Source organism: Budorcas taxicolor, chromosome 11, assembly GCF_023091745.1.
Source record: "Budorcas taxicolor isolate Tak-1 chromosome 11, Takin1.1, whole genome shotgun sequence".
NCBI lineage: Eukaryota > Metazoa > Chordata > Mammalia > Artiodactyla > Bovidae > Budorcas > Budorcas taxicolor.
The window spans coordinates 165412161-165433464 of record NC_068920.1 but is presented as its reverse complement, the minus strand read 5'-3'; the positions used below and the strand labels follow the sequence as shown (position 1 = coordinate 165433464).

The following is a 21304-nucleotide window of genomic DNA, read 5'->3' as shown; positions in this document are numbered from 1 at the left end:
CCCCATGAAAAAAAAGGTAACCTAGACCTAAAATGCACCCTTCATAAGAAGCAATTGATAATGGGTCAGAACCCAAGGTAAAATGCAAAACTGCAAAACTTCTTCCAGGTAATGCAGGACGGAATCTAGATGACCTTTAGTTGGGCGATGACATTTGATATACAAAACCAAAGGCACAGTCCATGAAAGAAAGAATTGATAAACTCATTACTGCATTAAAATTAACACCTTCTGTTCTGGGAAAAACACTGTCCAGATAATAAAAAGATGAGCCACAGACAGAGAATATCAGCAGAAGACTTACCTGATAAAGAACTGTTATTAGAAAACCCTGCTATCCAAAACATACCGAGAGGGACATCCTTCGTGGTCCAGTGGTTAAGAACCCGCCTGCCGATGCAGGGACACAAGTTCAGTTGCTGGCTGGGGAGGAGTCCACGTGCTCTGGGGCAGCTAAGCCCGCGTGCTTCAGCTAGAGAACCCGTGAGCCAGGATGGAAGGCCCTGCATAACACAACACAGGTCTCGCCTGCCACGACTAAGACCCAAAGCGGCCCCAGAAAAGAAAAGACAAGAGAGGGCCGTTATCCCCAACCTGATCTCTAGACTTGCTGTGATTTCCATCAAGACCTGGAAACTTTTTTTCATTTTCCCAGAAATTGACAAGCAAAGTGAAAGTCACTCAACGTGTCCGATTCTTTGCGACCCCATGGACTATAGTTCTCCAGGCCAGAATACTGGAGCAGATAGCCGTTCCCTTGGCCAGGGGATCTTCCCAACCCAGGGATCGAACCCAGGTCTCCTGCACTACAGACAGATTCTTCACCAGCTAAGCCACTAGGGATGCCCAGAAATTGACAAGCTGACCTTAAAACTGGGCTTCTCGGGTGGCGCTAGAGATAAAGAACCCGCCTGCCAATGCAAGAGACATGAGAGGCCTGGGCTCGATCCCTGGGTGGGGAAGACCCCCTGGAGGAGGGCACGGCAACCCACTCCAGTGTTCTTGCCTGGAGAATCCCGCGGACAGAGGAGCCTGGCAGGTTATACTCCATAGAGTTGCACAGAGTCAGACACGACGGAAGTGACTTAGCACACGCAACCTTAAAATTACAGAGAAAGGCAAAGGACCCAGAACAACAGCAACAACAACAAAAATCTTGAAAAGGGAGAACACAGTGGAAGGACTCACATCTCCCAGCTGGAAAACTGACCACAAACTTAGAGAATCAAACAAATGTCTTCTGGCATAAGGTCAGACATACAGATCAATGGAAAAGAACTGAAATTCCAAAACCAAATCTGTACGTTAACAGCCAATTAACTTTTTACGAAAGTATCCTGACAGTCTGGTTTCCGTTTCTGTTTATTTTTCTGGTGGGGGCGCCACACCGCTTGGTGTGCCGGATCCTTCTTCCCAGAGCAGGGGTCCAGCCCACGTCCCCTGCAGGGGGCGTGTGCAGCCGTAACCACTAGACCACCAGGTGTCCCAGGAGGCACAGTTTCGTGTCAGCTTGCTTGGGCTACAACCCCCAGTTACTCAGTCAAAACATACCATAGGTGTTGCTGTAAACTCCACAATCAGTTGATTCCAGGTAAAGCAGAGGGTCCTACATGACCCCTTACTGTTCAGTCGCCCAGGCGTGTCTGACTCACCTGTGACCTCCATGGACTGTACCCACCAGGCTTCTTGGTCTGTAGGATTTCCCAGGCAAGAATACTGGAGTGGGTTGGAATGGGTCCAGTTCAGTTCTTTAAAAGCCCCTAAGAGAACAGCTGAGGCTTCCCTGAAGAATAAGAAATCCTCTCCATGGACAGCTCATGCCAGAGGTTCAGCCTGCCATTCCCGACACCTGCTCTAAGCCTTTCTAACTTGCCCAGATAGCCATCTTGTCGATTCCTAGAAACTGATTCCTTAGCATATCCCTCACTGACTCTTTCTCTGGTTGAACCGTAAGTGACACAGGTGTCAAGAGAACTCGATGAAGAAAGTAGACTTTTCAAAGAATGGTGCTGGGAAAATTGGATATCAACAGGGAGAAAGATTAATTTAGACTCTCACCTCACAGTTCAGTTCAGTTCAGTCGCTCAGTCATGTCCGACTCTTTGCAACCCCATGGACTGCCGTGTGCCAGGCCTCCCTGTCCATCACCAGCTCCCGGAGCTTGCTCTAACTCATGTCCATCGAATCAGTGATGGCATCCAACCATTTCATCCTCTGTTGTCCCCTTCTCCTCCTGCCTTCAATCTTTCCCAGCATCAGGGCCTTTACAAATGAGTCAGTTCTTCGCATCAGGTGATTAAAGTATTGGAGTTTCAGCTTCAGCATCAGTCCTTCCAATGAATATTCAGGACTGTTTTCCTTTAGGATGGACTGGTTGGATCTCCTTGCAGTCCAAGGGATTCTCAGGAGTCTTCTCCAACACCACAGTTCAAAAGCATCAATTCTTCAGTGCTCAGTTTTCTTCACAGTCCAACTCTCACATCCATACATGACCACTGGAAAAACCATAGCCTTGACTAGACAGACCTTTGTTGGCAAAGGAATGTCTCTGCTTTTTAATAAGCTGTCTAGGTTGGCCATAGCTTTTCTTCCAAGGAGTAAGTGTCTTTTAATTTCATGGCTGCAATCACCATCTGCAGTGATTTTGGAGCCCCCCAAAATAAAGTTAGCCACTGTTTCCACTTTTTCCCCATCTGTTTGCCATGAAGTGATGGGACCAGATGCCATGATCTTAGTTTTCTGAATGTTGAGGTTTAAGCCAACTTTTTCGCTCTCTTCTTTCACTTTCATCAAGAGGCTCTTTAGTTCTTCTCTGCTTTCTGCCGTGAGGGTGGTGTCATCTGCATATCTGAGGTTATTGATACTTCTCCCAGCAATCTTAATTCCAGCTTGTGCTTCATCCAGCCTAGCATTTCTCGTGACGTAATCTGCATATAAGTTAAATAAGCAGGGTGACAATATACAACCTTGACGTACTCCTTTCCCTATTTGGAACCAGTCTGTTATTCCATGTCCAGTTCTAACTGTTGCTTCTTGACCTGCATACAGGTTTCTCAAAAGGCCAGTCAGGTGGTCTGGTATTCCCATCTCTTTAAGAATTTTCCACAGTTTGTTGTGATCCACACAGTCAAAAGCCTTGGCGTAGTCAATAAAGCAGAAAATAGATGTTTTTCTGGAACTCTCTTGCTTTTTTGATGATCCAGTGGATGTTGGCAATTTGATCTCTGGTTCTTCTGCCTTTTCTAAATCCAGCTTGAACTTTTGGAAGTTCATGGTTCACATACTCTTGAAGCCTGGCTTGGAGAATTTTGAGCATTACTTTGCTAGCGTGTGAGATGAGTGCAATTGTGCAGTAGTTTGAGCATTCTTTGGCATTGCGTTTCTTTGGGATTGGAATGAAAACTGATCTTTTCCAGTCCTGTGGCCACTGATGAGTTTTCCAAGTTTGCTGGCATATTGAGTGCAGCACTTTCACGGCATCATCTTTCAGGATTTGAGACAGCTCAGCTGGAGTTCCGTCACCTCCACTAGCTTTGTTACTCGTGATTCTTCCTAAGGCCCACTTGACGCTGCACTCCAGGGTGCCTGGCTCTAGGTGAGTGATCACACCATCGTGGTTATCTGGGTCAATAAGATCTTTTTTGTATAGTTCTGTTTATTCTTGCCACCACTTCTTAATATCTTCTGCTTCTGTTAGGTCCATACCATTTCTGTCCTTTATTGTGCCCATCTTTGAATGAAATGTTCCCTTGGTATCTCTAATTTTTTTGAAGACATCTCTAGTCTTTCCCATTCTATTGTTTTCCTCTATTTCTTTGCATTGATCGTTGAGGAAGGCTTTCTTATCGCTCCTTGCTATTCTTTGGAACTCTGCATTCAGATGCTTATCTTTCCTTTTCTCCTTTGCCTTTCACTTCTCTTCTTTTCTCAGCTATTTGTAAAGGCCTCCTCAACCATTTTGCCTTTCTGCATTTCTTTCTTGAGGATGGTCTTGATCCCTGCCTCCTGTACATCACTAAACTCCCGCATAGTTTATCGGGCACTCTGTCTATCAGATCTAATCCCTTGAATCTATTTCTTACTTCCACTGTATAATCATAAGGGATTTGATTTAGGTCATACCTGAATGGTCTAGTGGTTTTCCCTACTTTCTTCAATTTAAGTCTGAATTTGGCAATAAGGAGTTCATGATCTGAGCCACAGTCAGTTCCTGGTCTTGTTTTTGCGGACTGTACAGAGCTTCTCCGTCTTTGGCTGCAAAGAACATAATCAATCTGATTTCGGTGTTGGCCATCTGGTGATGTCCATGCGCAGACTCATCTCTTGTGCTGTTCAAAGAGGGTGTTGGCTGTGACCAGTGTGTTCTCTTGGCAAAACTCTATTAGCCTTTGCCCTGCTTCATTCTGTATTCCAAGGTCACGTTTGCCGGTTACTCTCAGTATCTCTTGACTTCCTGCTTTTGCACTCCAGGCCCCTATAATGAAAAGGACATCTTTCTGGAGTGTTAGTTCCAGAAGGTCTTGTAGGTCTTCATATAACCGTTCAGCTTCAGCTTCTTCACCATTAGAGGTCGGGGCATAGACTTGGATTACTCACCTCACAGTTTATACAAAAATTAGTACAGAACTGATTCACAGACCTAAATGTAAGAGCTAAAACCATAAAGCCACATGGAATAAAACATAGCAAATCTTTATGGTGCTGGATTAAGCAAAGACTTAGCTACAACATCAAAGGCAAGATCCAACATAGAAACACATTAATAAATATCACTTTATAACAATTAAAAACTTCTGTACTCCCAAAGACATTTTTAAGGGCACTACCCAGTATCTTGTAACAACCTTTAGTGGGAGAGAATTTTAAAAAAGAATATACATATATTGAATCACTTTGCTTTCCATCTGGAACTAACACAACATTGTAAATCAACTATATTTCAATAAAAATCTAGAAAACAAAACACTTTTAAATTATTTTAAAAACAGAGAGAAAATATTTACAAGCTATGTAGCTGGTAAAGAGACAGCTGAACTCTGTAAAGACCTCTCGCAACTCAATAGTGAGGCAAACAACTCAAATAATAGAAACGGCTGATAAGGACATGGAAAGATGCTCAGCACCGCTGGTTATTAGGAATGCAAATTGAAACCACACACTAGTATCACTGTGATAAAAAAGACTGGCAGTAGCAAGCTTTGGCAAGGATTCAGAGAAACCGTCACCCTCACGCACTGCTGGTGGAATGGGAAACAGCAGTCACTCTGGAAAGCAGATAGGAAGTTTCTTCAAAAAGTACACCCACAAAAATTTATATGACTCAGCAATTCCACTCCTTGATATTGGTTCAAGATAAATGAAAACACGTGTCCACACAAAGGAATTGTAGGCTACTGCTCGGTGCGCCATTTATGCGTAAAAGCCAAAGAATGGAAACAGTGCCGATGTCCATTAAATGGTGAGTGAGTAAAGGAAGTGCCTTTGATCCGTTTAATGCAATCCTATTTAGCAACGGAAAGAAAGACACCATCTGCCAATATGTCCTAGGGCACGGGTGCACCTCAAACACGTGCTAAGTGAAAGAAATCAGACAAAAAACCACAGAAGATTCCATTTGCGTGAAATGTGTTTTCAAAAGGGCAGCCTATAGAGGCAGACGAGGATGGGTGGTTTTCAGAGAAACAGGTGGAGAATGAGCAGGATGGCTCTTTCTGGATGACGGGAACGTTCTAAGCCTGAATCGCAGTGATATGTGCACAATTCTGCACACTCACCAAGAACCAGTTCCTTCTGTTCAGGCGCTAGTCGTGTCCGACTCTTTGACGCCAAGACTGCAGCTCGCCAGGCTTCCTTGTGGTCCACCGTCTCCCGGAGCTTGCTCAAACTCATGTCCGTCTAGCTGGTGCTGCCAACCAACCTTATCTCATCCTCTGTCATCCCCTTCTCCTCCTGCCTTCAATCTTTCCCAGCATCAGGATCTTTTCTATGAGTCAGTTCTTCGCATCAGGTGGCCAGAGTATTGCAGCTTCAGCTTCAGCATCAGTCCTTCCAATGAATATTCAGGACTGATTTCCTTTAGGATGGACTGGTTGGATCTTCTTGCAGTCCAAGGGACTCTCAAGAGTCTTTTCCAGCACCACAGTTTGAAAGCATCAATTCTTTGGTGCTCAGCTTTCTTTATGGTCCAACTCTCACATCCATACATGACTACTAGAAAAACCATAACTTTGACTAGATGGACCTTTGTTGGCAAAGGAATGTCTCTGCTTTTTAACATGCTGTCTGGGTTGGTCATAACTTTCCTTCCAAGGAGTAAGCGTCTTTTCATTTCATGGCTGCAGTCACCATCTGCAGTGATTTTGGAGCCCAAGATAATAAAATATCTCACTGTTTCCACTGTTTCCCCATCTATTTGCCGTGAAAACGGGCCTGGATGCCATGATCTTAGTCTTCTGAATATTGAGTTTAAGCCAGCTTTTTCACTGTCCTGTTTCACCTTCATCAAGAGGCTCTTTAGTTCCTCTTCACTTCCTGCCATAAGGGTGGTGTCATCTGCATATCTGAGGTTATTGATATTTCTCCCGGCAGTCTTGATTCCAGCTTGTGCTTCATCCAGCCCAGCGTTTCTCATGATGTACTCTGCATAGAAGTTAAATGAGCAGGGTGACAATATACAGCCTTGACGTACTCCTTTTCCTATTTGGAACCAGTCTGTTGTTCCGTGTCCAGTTCTAACTGTTGCTTCTTGACCTGCATACAGGTTTCTCAGGAGGCAGGGAAGGTGGTCTGGTATTCCCATGTCTTTAAGAATTTTCCAGTTTATTGTGATCCACACAGTCAAAGGTTTTAGCATAGTCAGTAAAGCAGAAATAGATGTTTTTCTGGAACTCTCTTGCTTTTTCCATGATCCAGTGGATGTTGGCAATTAGATCTCTGGTTCCTCTGCCTTTTCTAAATCCAGCTTGAATACCTGAAAGTTCTTAGTTCATGTACTTTTGAAGCCTGGCTTGGAGAATTTTGAGCATTACTTTACTAGCGTGTGAGATGAGTGCAATTGTGTGGTAGTTTGAGCATTCTTTGGCATTACCTTTCTTTGGGATTGGAATGAAAACTGACATTTTCCAGTCCTGTGGCCACTGCTGAGTTTTCCAAATTTGCTAGCATACTGAGTGCAGCATTTTAACAGTATCGTCTTTTATGATTTAAAACAGCTCAACTGGAATTCCATCACCTCCCCTAACTTTGCAGTGATGCTTCCTAAGGCCCACTTGACTTCACACTCCAGGATGTCTGGCTCTAGGGGAGTGATCACACCATTGTGGTTATCAGGGTCATGAAGATCTTTTTTGTACAGTTTTTCTGTGTATTCTTGCCACCACTTCTTTAACACCTTCTGCTTCTGTTAGGTCCAGACCATTTCTGTCCTTTATTGTAGCCATTGTGGCATGAACTGTTCCCTTGGTATCTCTAATTTTCTTGAAGAGGTCTTTAGTCTTGCCCATTTTATTGTTAAAAATCAATTAATTTTCCACTTAAAATGGGTAAATTTTGTGGTATGGAAATGATACCGCATTCAAACTGTTTCTTTTTTATTTTTTAATAAACAGACAAGAAAACTACAGCATAAAATAGAAGCTCAACCGGACTGATTGAGGCTGCGATCTTAGGGGCTGAAGCACGAAGAAACGAGGTGGTGACCATCCTGAGTGGTGGGCGTTACAGGGCAGGGTGGGAGAGGGCGTGGGGCTGTCGGTGAGCAGAGGGCAGGTCAGCAGGCCCAGGAGCCTCTGTCCTATTTCCTGACCTGGGTGCTGAGCACACGAGCGCTTGCTTTACAGCAAAGCTTTACTTTATTCCATTTTCGGCCACACTGTGTGGTTTTGCGGGATCTTAGCTTCCCCACCAATGACTGAACCTGGGCCATGGCTGGCGGGGCATTGGGTCCTGTGCACTGGGCTGCCCAGTCAGCACACACTTCGCTTCACACACGTTTCTTGATGTGTGTTATGTTACACAACAATACCAACCAAAGATGTACTGTTTCTGAGAATAGTCAAGCAAAAATGAGCAAGGCCTGTCTTCAGCAAATTAGAGACTCTACTGAAAGACATTCAATCAGGCCTTAATAAGTGCCAAATAGTGTAAAGGGATCATTATTTCCCAAATTGATTTGTAGAGTCAATGCAATTCTGATCAAATCCTAAAAGGCTTTTCAAAGAATCTGAGAAGAACTTCCCTGGAGGCGCAGCGGTTAAGGCCCTGCACTCTGCGCTCTGCTAAGGCTCTGCAGTGCCGAGGGCGCGGGCTCTGTCCCCGGCCGGGGAAGTTGCTCTGCCACGCCTCCAGATGGCCCCTTGGTTGTCACGGCCCCTGCCAACCCGCCCTGCTCCCCGTAAAGTCGAGCTCCCCGTCCTGTTCTCTGGATTTGCCTTTGGTCTGACACTTCTTATACCCTGAATTGCAACTCCTCTGCTATTTTCAAATAGACTTGCCTTTGCTGGTAAAGTGACTGGCTATCACTTGCCAAGGTTGATCTATATGGTGTCAGAAGTGGGCTCTGAAGGAGGTGAGCCCCAGGAGACTATGGACCTTGGAGCTGAGCGAGCTCCTCGTGCTCATCACTCCCCTGGGTCTCGTCCTGGACTCCACTCTCCACTCTGTCTGCGTCTTGAGCTCTCTGACTTGTTCGGGCTCTGGAACGGCTTTGTCCTCTCACGGGGAGGCTTCATCCTTTCTGGGTCAAGGCTCCATCCTTGGTGAGGACTGGGCTGTCTTCTGGAAAGTGCAGTAGTGACATTATTTGGGGGATGAGCTAACTGGAATCCAGTGATTTGTCTTATTCCTTTTGGAGTCTGGTCTAGGACTCCAGCAACTTTCTTGGGCTTCCAGAACTTACGGAAAAGGATCCTGGGCATCCAATCCCCCTGAGGGCAGCCCTCCCTCAGGGGTTCTGGCAGGTCCATGTTTAAAAGCTTGGACCCTGACAGGCTCTCCCCCCGCAACATGTTCATTTTTTATAAAGTGGGCCAAACAAACTAAAAGTAATCTGGAATTAAGATGGCCATTACAGGGAACTTTTGATCTTCCCAAACTCATTTTTCTTAAGATTCAATTGGAGCGCTGTGGTTCTAAAATTAAACAAAAGGAATGGGATATTTATTTTCATTGGTACCTGGAAATTTCCAAATGTGCGCAAAAGTCTTAATCGCTTGTTTGCAAGATAACATTTCTAAATTGCCTGAGCAGCTGAAACACTTGGAAAGAAGGAAAGAGTTTCCGAAGCCTCGGGCTCTTTGAGGCCCTCCTCCCCCAGCGGGTTTGTCTCTGGCGCCCTCTTGTGTCGTCTCCACTTCCTTCTTCTCAGACTCCACCTCTTTGTCTCAGACTCCACCCCTTTGTCTCAGACTCCGCCCCTTTGTATCTGACCCCACTCCCTTGGTTTCGTCCTCTCCCCTCCGCTGTGGAAACCTGCCCCTTTAAAATCAATCTTCTTAGGATCCTACTGCTAAACCCCTAACTATGGAGCAAATAAATAACCAGAAAGAAACATTAAAATAGCAAATGCCTCGATTTCCTCTAATACACAAATACACTCCAAAACTCCTAGGAGAAAACTCGCTTTCTGTTGCTGTTTGTTGAAATCTCGCTAAATCATGAATTATGTTTGTAAAGGGGAATTTTGTTTTAAGTTAGTCCACCTTAAGGGGCGCCATTAAAATGGATTCCAAACGTCCTGATGGACCTCACCAGATGGTCAACACTGAAATCAGATTGATTACATTCTTTGCAGCCAAAAATGGAGAAGCTCTGTACAGTCAGCAGAAACCAGACCAGGAGCTGACTGTGGCTCAGATCATGAACTCCTTATTGCCAAATTCAGACTTAAATTGAAGAAAGTAGGGAAAATCACTAGACCATTCGGATACGACCTAAATCAAATCCCTTATGATTATACAGTGGAAGTGAGAAATAGATTCCAGGGACTAGATCTGGTAGACAGAGTGCCCTATGAACTATGGATGGAGAGATAAGAATGCCTTCTCAGGCTGCCGCAGTCACCCTCTGCGATGGCCCACACTATCTGCGGAGTGTGCTTCTCTTGGTATCTGATTAACTTCACTTCTTACCAAAAGAAAAAAGAAAAAAAAGAAAGCCTTCCTTGGCGATCAATGCAAAGAAATAGAGGAAAACAACAGAATGGGAAAGACTAGAGACCTCTTCAAGAAGACTAGAGATACCAAGGGATCATTTCATGCAAAGATGGGCTCGATAAAGGACAGAAATGGTATGGACCTAACAGAAGCAGAAGAGATTAAGAAGAGGTGGCAAGAATACACAGAAGAACCATACAAAAAAGATCTCCACAACCCAGATAACCACGATGGTGTGATCACTCACCTAGAGCCAGACATCCTGGAATGCAACATCAAGTGGGCCTTAGGAAGCATCACTACGAACAAAGCTAGTGGAGGTGATGGAATTCCAGTTGAGCTATTTCGAATCCTAAAAGATGATGCTGTGAAAGTGCTGCACTCAATATGCCAGCAAACTTGGAAAACTCAGCAGTGGCCACAGGACTGGGAAAGGTTGGTTTTCATTCCAGTCCCAAAGAAAGGCAATGCCAAAGATGTTCGAACTACTGCACAATTGCACTCATCTCACACACTAGCAAAGTAATGCTCAAAATTCTCCAAGCCAGGCTTCAAGAATATGTGAACCGTGAACTTTCAGATTTAACTGGATTTAGAAAAGGCGTAAGAACCAGGGATCAAATTGCCAACATCCGCTGGATCATCGAAAAGGCAAGTGAGTTCCAGAAAAAACACCTACTTTTGCTTTATTGACTAGGTCAAGGCCTTTGACTGTGTGAATCACAACAAACTGTGGACAATTCTTAAAGAGATGGGAATACCAGACCACCTTCCCTGCCTCCTGAGAAACCTGTATGCAGGTCAAGAAGCAACAGTTAGAACTGGACATGGAACAACAGACTGGTTCCAGATGAGGAAAGAAGTACGTCAAGGCTGTATATTGTCACCCTGAGTATTTAACTTATATGCAGAGTACACCACAAGAACTACCAGGCTGGATGAAGCACAAGCTGGAATCAAGATTGCTGGGAGAAATATCAATAACCTCAGATATGCAGATGACACCACCCTTATGGCAGAAAGTAAAGAACTAAAGAGCCTCTTGATGAAAGTGAAAGAAGAGAGTGAAAAAGTTGGCTTAAAGCTCAACATTCAGAAAACGAAGATCATGGCATCCAGTCCCATCACTTCACCGCAAATAGATGGGAAAACAGTGGAAACAGTGGCAGACTTGATTTTTGGGGGCTCCAAAATCACTGCAGATGGTGACTGCAGCCATGAAATTAAAAGACACTTACCTCTTGGAAGGAAAGTTATGACCAACCTAGACAGCATATTAAAAAGCAGAGACATTCCTTTGCCAACAAAGGCCCGTCTAGTCAAGGCTATGGTTTTTGCAGTGGTCATGTATGAATGTGAGAGTTGGACTATAAAGAAAGGTGAGCACCGAAGAATCGATGCTTTTGCATTGTGGTGCTGGAGAAGACTCTTGAGAGCCCCTTGGACGGCAAGGAGATCCAACCTGTCCATCCTGAAGGAGATCAGTCCTGGATATTCATTGGAAGGACTGATGCTGAAGCTGAAACTCCAATACTTTGGCCACCTGATGCGAAGAACTGACTCATTTGAAAAGACCTGATGCTGGGAAAGATTGAAGGCAGGAGGAGAAGGGGATGACAGAGGATGAGATGGTTGGATGGCATCACCGAGTCGATGGACAGGAGTTTGAGTAAACTCCGGGAGTGGGTAATGGACAGGGAGGCCTGGTGTGTTGCAGTCCCTGGGGTCGCAAAGAGTCGGACACGACTGAGCGACTGAAATGAGCTGAACTGAATTCATATGAGTGAACTGCATAAGTATTTGTAAAACTCTCACGGAAAACCAACTGCTTCTATGTTTCATTTTCCAGACACAATGGGTCCCTTTTCTCCTCCCCTTTAGGCTGTTATACGTGCATGTGCACCAAGCCGCGCAGTCGTGTCCCACTCTCTGCGACCCCATGGACTGTAGCCCGCCCGGTCCCTCTGTCCATGGGATTCTCTAGGCAAGAAGACTGGAGAGGATTGCCAAGCCCCCCTCCTGGGGCTCTTCCCGACGCCGGGACTGAACCCGAGTCCCCTGCGTCCCCTGCACTTGGCGGGCAGATTCTTTACCACTCGTGCTGCCTGGGACGCCTAAGCAGTCTGCGGCCCACGGTTTGGTAAAGTGCATCTTTCCATCAGAGGTTGACATTTACGTTTTTCTCCCTACCTGGCCCCTCGAGAGTTCTGAAACTCTCACTGAATATTAGTTCTTCATGACAGTGGACATATTCGCACAGGTTTGCTGGGGTCTGTTCTCCCTGGAACAGAATACCCAGTGCACGTGGCTCCTGCCTCTCTGACCCACAGCTGAGAAAGGGAGAAGCGGTTCCGAACTGCTTCGATTGAAAATAACCAGCGGGGGTATGCCCTGGTAGTCCAGTGCTTAGAACTCCCCATTCTCGCTGCCAAGGGCCTGGGTTCGACCGCTTGCTGGGGAACTAAGCTCCCACATGCCATGTGGTGAGGCAAAAAATTAAAAAGTTTAAGAAGATAACCAGTTGGAATTAACATATACACACTACCGCCCAAGAAAACAGATCGCCAGCAAGGACCTCCTCGGTAGCACAGAGGGCCGTACTTCGCTGTACATCTGAAACTAATGGATCATTGTAAATCAATCATATGTCAATCAACTTGTTTTAAAACTCAAAGAAAAAAAAATCACTGGGCTCTGGCAGAGTACCCCTTTTGCTGTGCACTCTCGGAAGATCAAGACCCCCACACAATGCCCCAGAGGCTGGAGGTCCTAGAAAACGTACCCCTAAAAGGACCCCCTCTGGCCTCGCCTGAAGGGCACTGCCAGGGCCTGGTCACTAACTGCTGTGCCACCCAACTCCAGGGAGGAGGCTCCAGGTCGTGTCACCAAATCCCAGCTGGACCTGCATGCCGTCTGCAGACTTGAGGATGAACGCCCGTCAGGACCCGAGGCAGGGGACACCAGCTGCCCCACAATGTCCGGACCCAGCCTGTGCACCTTCAACACAGCCCCACCACTTCCCTCCTCGGAAGGACAGCTCCCTCGTTCGTACTTCCCAATCCCTGGAGAAGGGGGGCTTCCCTGGCGGCTCAGATGGTAAAGAATCCGTCTGCAATGCAGGAGACCTGAGTTCGATCCCTGGGTTGGGAAGACCCCCCCAGAGAAAGGAATGGCTACTCACTCCAGTATTCTTGCCTGGATAATCCCATGGACAGAGGAGCCTGATGGGCTACAGTCCATGGGGTCACAAAGAGCTGGGCATGACTGAGTGACTAACACTTTCCTTTCTGGAGAAGGGGGCCACCTGTCTGATTGCCCGATTTGCCATCGGAAGCCTCAGCCCACCCAACGAAGCAAGGACTCTTTGGTTCACTCTCTAGGTCCTTTCACTGGAGCTCCAGACGCTGCTGTCTGTCCAGACTGCTCCTTGGGCCCATGTGATACAGCTAGGAAGCCGAGCCTGCCTAAATGTATCCTGATAGAGCTAGAGAGTTGAGCCCACCTAAATATTCCTTGCTTCAATGTGACCTGACTCTGGGATGGGGAAATAAGATCTTCTGAATGCCTGCATGGGAAGTTCTATGGAGCTGCCCATGCAAGGTGAGTCACCTGTAGATTTGCTGACACACCGGCATATCTAAGGAACTTTCTGGTGTGTAACCACATCTCTGAGCCTCGGGGAAGTGATGTCAGTGCCTCTGACTGGTGAAGGGATTCAGGTTCCACCACGCTGGTCGAAGTTCTGTGTACCTACACTCCATGCGTGCGCCCTCTCCTGTGGCAGTTTGGGGGAGAGCCATTGCGCCTGGGCAGCCTCCTGTCTCGATAGCTGGAAAACGGAACGGTGTGCCCTGCTCTGCCCACTGTTCTGTTCACCCTGCATAACTGAACGGAAGCCTCACGTGGATCCATCCCGTTAAACGTCTGTAACTGCATTAAGCAGGGATTTGCAGGAGGCCCAAGGACTGCAAGGAGATCCAACCAGTCCATCGTAAAGATCTGTCCTGGGTGTTCGTCGGAAGGACTGATGCTGAAGCTGAAACTCCAGTACTTTGGCCACCTCATGCGACGAGCTGACTCACTGGAAAAGACCCTGATGCTGGGAGGGATTGGGGGCAGGAGGAGAAGGGGACGACCGAGGATGAGATGGCTGGATGGCATCACCGACTCAACGGACATGGGTCTGGGTGAACTCCGGGAGTTGGCGATGGACAGGGGGGCCTGGCGTGCTGCGGTTCACGGGGCAAAGAGTCGGGCATGCCTGAGCGCCTGGACGGAGCTGAGATTCCGCCTCTGTCTCTGCAGGACGACCCTCCCTCCCGCGGACGGAAGTGAGCACCAGTGAACGTGTGTGTGTGTGACTGATTCACGTTGCTGTACACCTTTCCCTGTCAGACGGTAAAGCATCTGCCTGCAATGTGGGAGACCCAGGCTTGATCCCTGGGTCGGGAAGAACCCCTGGAGAAGGAAATGGCACCCCCCTCCAGTGCTCCTGCCTGGGAAACCCCATGGACGGAGGGGCCTGGTAGGCTACAGTCCACGGGGCCGCCGAGTCGGACACGACTGAGCGACGTCCCTTTCGGTTTCCCTCTGTAGGGAGACCCTTGCTCCCGTGGACAGGAGTGAGCTCCAGCAAACGTATGATCAGGAATCCCTCCTGGACGCTAGGAGAGTTAGCCGACTCCAAGGCAGTCTCGGCTCAGCCACGGTCACTAACCCATCGGCCACAGTGGTTTTGGATAAACGCGTGCCTGTGATCACTACCTGCTGAGCAAGCAGGTGTCTGCAACGGCAAACCCCTCTTCCTGAAATGGTTGAAAGGCTCTGGGGAAGTAGAGACCCAGAGAGAAAATCAAAGGGCAAGCACGGCGGCCACAGCACCATCACCTGGCAGCCCGCTCTTCCGGGTGTGTCCAACTGGATGCCTCCAGGTCCGGCTCCAGTTTAGAACCAGCTTGTAGTCTGGGCGTCCCCGGGAGCCCCGGAGCTGGGAGGAGGGGCCTTTCGGGGCAGGACGTGCTCCCTCCCCATCCCTTCCTGCTGGGGCCCAGGGTCTGCGTGCTGGCTGGACAGGCCGGCCACTTCCCTCTGCCTGGAGGGTCCCCATCCCCTCCTGGACAGACGGCGCACCGTCTGCAGCTGACCACCACGAAGAGGGCGGGTGAAGGAAGGGGCTCTGACCCTGGGGGACCCTCAGGGAGGGACCTGTCAGGGGCTCTAGAGGTATCAGCCCCTGTGGGCCTTGAGGTCTCATGAGGGCAGGGGCCAGGCTGAGTGCGGAGGTGGGGTCTGGAGCCCCTGGCACAGCCCCCTTCCTGCTGGCAGCACCCCCGCCCCCTCCCCGGCCCCCTTCTTGGGTCGCTGCTGCTCCCCAGTTGCATTCCAGGACCCCTGCCTCCCGGGTTGCACCTTCCTCCCAGGGGGCTGCTCCAGGCTGACCCTGTGCCCATCAAGGAGCAGCGCTGAAACCACCACGCCGGCCCCCTTGGGAACCCAGCATAGGAGGTGCCCCAAGTTCAGCGCTCACCGCCCCCTCCCCTAGGAGCCACCGAGGCTCCTGCAGTCTTGCCCCAGCTCCGAGGCTGGAGCCTGGAGGGCCTAGGGCTGGGGAGGCACCAGGCTGGCAGCAGCCAGGACGGCAGACATGAGGCCCGGCCCCAGTCCTGGGGCACACTGGGCACCAGGGAGGGGGCTCTGTTAGAGGCCTCCCAGGAGTCCCGCACCCTGGAGCCGGCGGGGCGGCGGGGTGGGCAGGACCTCCCACATGGGCCCCCCGCCTACTTGGGTCACACCCCTTCTGGAGCATTCAGGGGGCTCCCCTGGATCAGCTCATTGGGTGGAGCGCCCACCCAGCCCTTTTCCTCTCGGGGAGCCCCTGGGCCCAGGAGGCCATAAGAAGTCCAGGCCGGCCCAGGTGGTCCTGCCAGGGAAGCGGCCAGGAAGGTGGGGTGGGGTGGGGTGGGGTGGGGGGTCCGTGCGCGCGAGTGCGGGTGTGGCCGCTGCAGGTGCTCTGGAGTCGTGCTCATATCCAGCTCTGCGGGGACCACTGTGAGACCCTCGGGGGGCTGCTCGCTGTCTGTGGCCATCCGTCCACTAGACCACAGGGACAGATGGCCCACTCCTGGGGTGTGGGCCTCAGGGGACACACTGGCGTTGGAGATGCAGGCTGAGTTATGGACCAGCAGGTGGCAGATGGGGGCTGAGGGGCTTGGCACTGGCAGAAGAGGTCAGAACTGACCCGGCCCGGCCCCCCACTCCAGGTCCCAGCGTGAGCCGGTGGCAGGCCGCTGCGGACAGATTTATTCGGGCCTCACAGGCCACAGCAAACCCGCAGTCCCCACCCTCCAACGACCACGGCCACAGCGATGTCCCGTGGTGCCCGCAGTGAGCCACCGTGTCCAGGCGCGCCTGCGCTACAAGAGGTTGACCGCGGCCACCACCTGCTTGCAGCCGGTGACGGCGAACTCGCGGCCGGCCACGCGGTAGTAGCTGAGCTGCGCGGCCAGCAGCTCGGCGCGGGCCTGCTCGGGGAAGAAGCCCTCCCCGGCCATCTCGTCCCGGAAGCAGTTGACCACGTCCCGCTTGTCCAGCAGCAGGAAGGGCACGATGGCCGCGGCCTCCCACAGCGGGTGCTGGCGGACCAGCAGTGTGTGCAGGCTGGAGCGCAGCTCCTCCTCGGCCGCGCGCAGCTCCTCCGCCCCGTCGGCGCGCCCCGCGCGGGACGCGTTCTGCAGCACGAAGCGCGTGACCTCAGCGCCGCCCGCGCCGCTGAGCAGCACGTAGACGGCGTTGTGGAAGCGCGGCGGCCGCTGCGGCTGCAGGAGGCCGTGAAGCTCGTCCAGCAGCGCCGGCGGCAGCAACTCCGCGTCGTCCAGCACCAGGAGCGGGGTCTTCTCCTCCGCCTCGGCCCGCGCCAGCACGTCGGCCACGCGCCGCGCCAGCTCCTCGCGGCAGCCGGCGGCGGCGCGCGGCGCGGGGCAGTGGTGGCGCGCGTGGTACTGCAGCACGAGCGCGCCGTCCTCCAGCACCGCGCGGAAGTGGCGCGCCAGCAGACGGCCCACGTGGCTCTTGCCCACGCCGCTGGGCCCGTGCAGCGCCAGGAGCAGCGGGCGGCTGTGCACGTGCGTGGCAAGGTAGTCCCGCAGCAGAGCCACGAGGCGGCCCACGGCCGCCGGCTGCCCGAACACGGCGCGCTGCAGCGTCTTCTCCAGCCCGTCGAGGTCATACCGCAGCGCGTTGTCGTCCAGGTTCTCAATGGCGTTGAGCACCTGGAAGCCCACGATGGCCACAAGCAACAGCAGGCAGCGCTGGGCGCGGCTCTGGCGCTCGGCGCGCGGCCCGAACTTGCGCGAGGTCTCGGGGTACAGCACCAGGCGACTGCGCCGGCGCCGCTTCCGCGCGGGTCTCGACGCCCGCTCGACCGGCCCGTCGAAGGTGAAGAACTGCGGCTGCTCCTGGTGGACGCGCGGCGCCGCAGCCCCGGGGTCCGGCGCCACGGCCGGCGGGGGCGGCCGCCGCTTGCGCAGGAGGCGCACTTGGTGGCGCAGGCGGACGACGGCGCGCACCGGGGCGATCACGCTCGGGCTGGGGGCGACCGGGGCCGGGGGCTCCGGGCTGGACTGGCCGCGGTGCATGGTGCAGGGGCGGCGCTTGGCATGCAGGTCGCCCTCCCTGCAACAGGAAGGCGGGATGGTCTGCAGACTTCCGCCTGGCCGACTGGGACCCTCCCTCGGGATCTCACCCCCGCCGCGAGGCCCCCGGAGGGCGGCCTGCTGCCTGGAGACCGGGACCAGCCTCAGCCCAGGAAACGCCTCCCCGCGGGGCCCCAATGCAAATCTCTCGGGTCCTCGCATAAACAGCCTCGGGCCTTGAGGAAGTGCCTGCGCGGGGTGGGGGTGGGGGGCGCAGTTTATCGGCCGGCAGGCCGCCCGGGCTTCCTGGAGGAGGAGTTCCTGCCGGCCAGGCGCCAACTAGGGGTAAAGCAGGGTCAAGGCCGGCCCCGCCCCTGCCGCCGCTCGCCTGCCGGGCCCCTAGAAGGGGCCAAGGCGAGCAGAGGTCCGAGACCCCGGAGCTCGTAGGTGTCCCACACAAGAACCCTGGGCTCCGGGGGTGTGGGGGGGACTTCTCTCCAGATTGCTCTCGAGCTCCGTTCCCGAGCTGAGCCCAGGCCTCCCAGCCCCAAACGAGGATCCTCCCAACATCCCTCCGGTGGACACACGAATGGAGGGGGCGGGGGGGGGGGGGGGGTGCGGTGGGGAGCTCCTAAAGCGTGGTGGTCGCGGGGTGGTGAAAAGATGGACAGAAAGACAAAACTCGGAGAAGGAGAGATGGTCCATGAGGAGACAGCTGGAGAAGGGCGGGTGATGCCCTGGCCCACCCCAGTACCTGCAGCTGCGTCAGATCAGGCTCTCACTGGCCCCCAGACCGGCACGCCTGCCCACGCCCGAGGCTGGGGCCTGCCACTCAGGAAGCCGACTGCGCCGGCTTCCCTGCGCAGGTCAGGGCGGGGTGAGGGGCCTCACCCGGTCAGCGACACCTGCGGGCACCCTGGGAGCGTCCGGACTGGAGAAAGCCCTGGGGAGGTTTCCGCTTCTTTGCAAAGGAAGTGAGTCAGGGGTGCGGCGCGGGCGGGACTTAGGCTGGACGGCGGCGCCAGAGGGGAGGCCTGGCGGGCTTGCCCAGGTCCCCCGCCGGTGGGTCACCTACCCTCCTCGGCCCTGCAGCCCTCCCAGACCACCTCACTCTGCCCAGCCCAGGACACCCCCAGGATGCACCTCCCCTCCCCTGGGGCCATGGACCCCAAGCTCCCCAGGGACACCTCCTGCATCTGACACCCCAGGGCCCGTGGTGAGGGGGATGGGTGTGTCCAGGCCACCTGTTCGCACGAGCGGAGGGGGTGGGGGGTCCTCTCCCTCTTCTGCTCCCCCAAGCCCAGTCCAGGGGCCCCGCAAAACAGGGTTCATTCCCTTTCTTCCCCCTCTTCTGCCAGGACCCGAGCTCCATTGTCCCCACTCATCTCTGCCTTCGTCCCCTGTACCCCAGCCTAGAGTCCCCCCCCCTCCCCGAGACAGGGCAGCACAGACTGGGACAGAAGCCCTAGGACTGGGGAGAAAGCCCGCACTGGCTCCGGCCCCAGCGGGAGAGCAGATTCAGCAAAAACTTGGGCCAAGAGTTGGCAGGTGGAGACTCGGCCCTGCCAGAGCAGGCTGGCCAGCCTGAAGCGCCCTCTGCTCAGGAGCTTGTGTCTGCAGGCCACCCGGGGCGGGTCTGCTAACCAGTAGTGCCCCCTAACCCTAACCCAGCTGTGTACCACGGGCGCTGGCGGACCTGAGCCCCCCATCCTGTCCTGCCCACCACCCCTCATCCTCCCTGTCTTTGCTCCTCCACACGGGTCCCTCTGCCCAGCGCACCACCCCTCCCCTCTCCCTAGCTTCCCTCCGCCTCCTTGCACAACCTGCATTCAGGGAAGTATCGGTCATGGGCTGGGGGTTCCGCCGTGCCCAGAAGACGGCCCTGCATGTCTGCGTGTCTGCGCCCTCAGGCAGCCTCACTGAGAAGCCAGGGCTGCTCCACACCCTGCCCCAGCCTCGGACCTGCCCGTCACCAGCCTGCTGCCTCTGCGCTGAGCCAGGGGCCCGGGCACCCCTTGGGCGTCCCCCATGTGGCCCCCACTCAGGGGGACAGGACGGAAGGGTGTTTGTGATCCGTTCAGGCCTCTGCTGGGCGTGGGGCTTCAGGATCTTCAGGCTTCCTGTAGTCTCCACACTTCTGCCTGAGGGGAGGGCAGGAGGCTTGAAGGGCAGATGCAGAAAAAGATTGGGGGGGGGATAGGGAGGAGTGCGGCCAGGTCTGCCAAAACTTCTGGGGTCCAGAACCCCCCCACGGGGGTAAGGAGGGGGTATGGGGTGCGGCAGGAGTAAAGTCAGGCCTTGGAGGGCCCACCGCGGCCGGGTCAAGGGTGAACCTGAGCCCTTAAGGCCTCTTCCCTCTGCCCCCTGCACTCTCCCCCGCCTCCATGGGGACGTCTCCCCTTCACCCCCCACCCCACACCACTGCACCCTCCCTAGGAGGTACTCCCACCCCTCCTCCAGCCCACGCCCCACCCAGCCCAGAATTCGGGTCCTCGTCTCTAACCTGGTCTCTGCAGACCCCTCCTCACCTTGCTGCCCACCCTGACCCCTCTGCCAGTCCAGTGTGGCGCTAAGATTCCCAAACGGCTGGCCTGGAAGTGGGCAGAGCCCCCACCTCTCACGTGCTCCTCTCCTCCCCGAGTTTCTGCGTGGACACTCCCTTCCTCAGACCAGACCTCCCAGCCCCCAGCCTCCCGCCACCCTGCCCGGTCAAGCCTCAGGAACCTCGCAGCCCTGAGGGTCCCTGAGCTCAGCTGCGCCCTCCCACCTGCCCACTTGGGCCTCCTCCTTCCTGCAGCCCCCCACCCAGTCCTTGCAGATCGTGCCCTCTACCCACCAAGCCCCCAGCCAGCAGGACGCCACCCACTCTCTTGTCCGGTCCCTGGTCCCTCTGTTGGGGCAGGAGCCTGGCCCCGCTGGCCTGTCTGTCCACACTGACTGCGAGCCTCAGGTGGGTCACGTGGGCCCCGCCTGGGCGCTCGCCCCTCCCCGGGCCCAGTTCCTTCCCTTCCCTCCTCGGTGACCTGTCCTGACTTCCTGCCCAGGACCTAGCTCCCTGCTTCCTGCAGGAAAAGCCACAGCCGGAATGGATCCGGTGCCCGAAGCCCAGACCTTCCTCCTCCCTGAGAACCCTGCACCTGTGAGGGGCGCCTGGCATGGCCCCCCACTCCCACTCGGTGACACCCCAGCCTGTCCCTCCCACACCCCTTCCCCATTCACTCATTAGACACTTGGGCTCCTCCTGACCCCCAGGCCTTGCCTCCCCGCCCCACAGAGCACACCTGTCAACATCACAGTGGCCTCCACACAGCCTGACCCTCAGCAAAGGGCCTCCAGGGCCAACCCTCTCGAGTCCTGTAGCCCCCAGTGCCGCCAGGCCCCGGCCCCACCATCCATAGCTGCTGTCCCCCGGGGGCCAGGCATCACGGCCGTCCCCGGGGAGACAAACACTCCAGGAAAGCTCTCACTGGCCCGCGCTGCCGCCACACCTGTGTGCACAGGAACCGCTCAGCTGCTGGATTT

General features: G+C 53.6%; 1 protein-coding gene across 1 annotated transcript; it reads right to left on the bottom strand.

Annotated features, from left to right (window-relative positions):
* Positions 1-16564: 16564 nt before the first annotated feature.
* Positions 16565-18004, bottom strand: TOR4A (torsin family 4 member A). The gene has a single exon (XM_052649751.1). The coding sequence runs from the start codon at positions 18002-18004 to the stop codon at positions 16565-16567; it is 1440 nt and encodes a 479-aa protein (XP_052505711.1).
* Between the last annotated feature and the right edge of the window lie 3300 nt (positions 18005-21304).

Coding starts and splice junctions, on each gene's coding strand:
- TOR4A (XM_052649751.1), bottom strand. CDS start 18,004: ATGCGAGGACCCGAGAGATTTGCATTGGGGCCCCGCGGGGAGGCGTTT.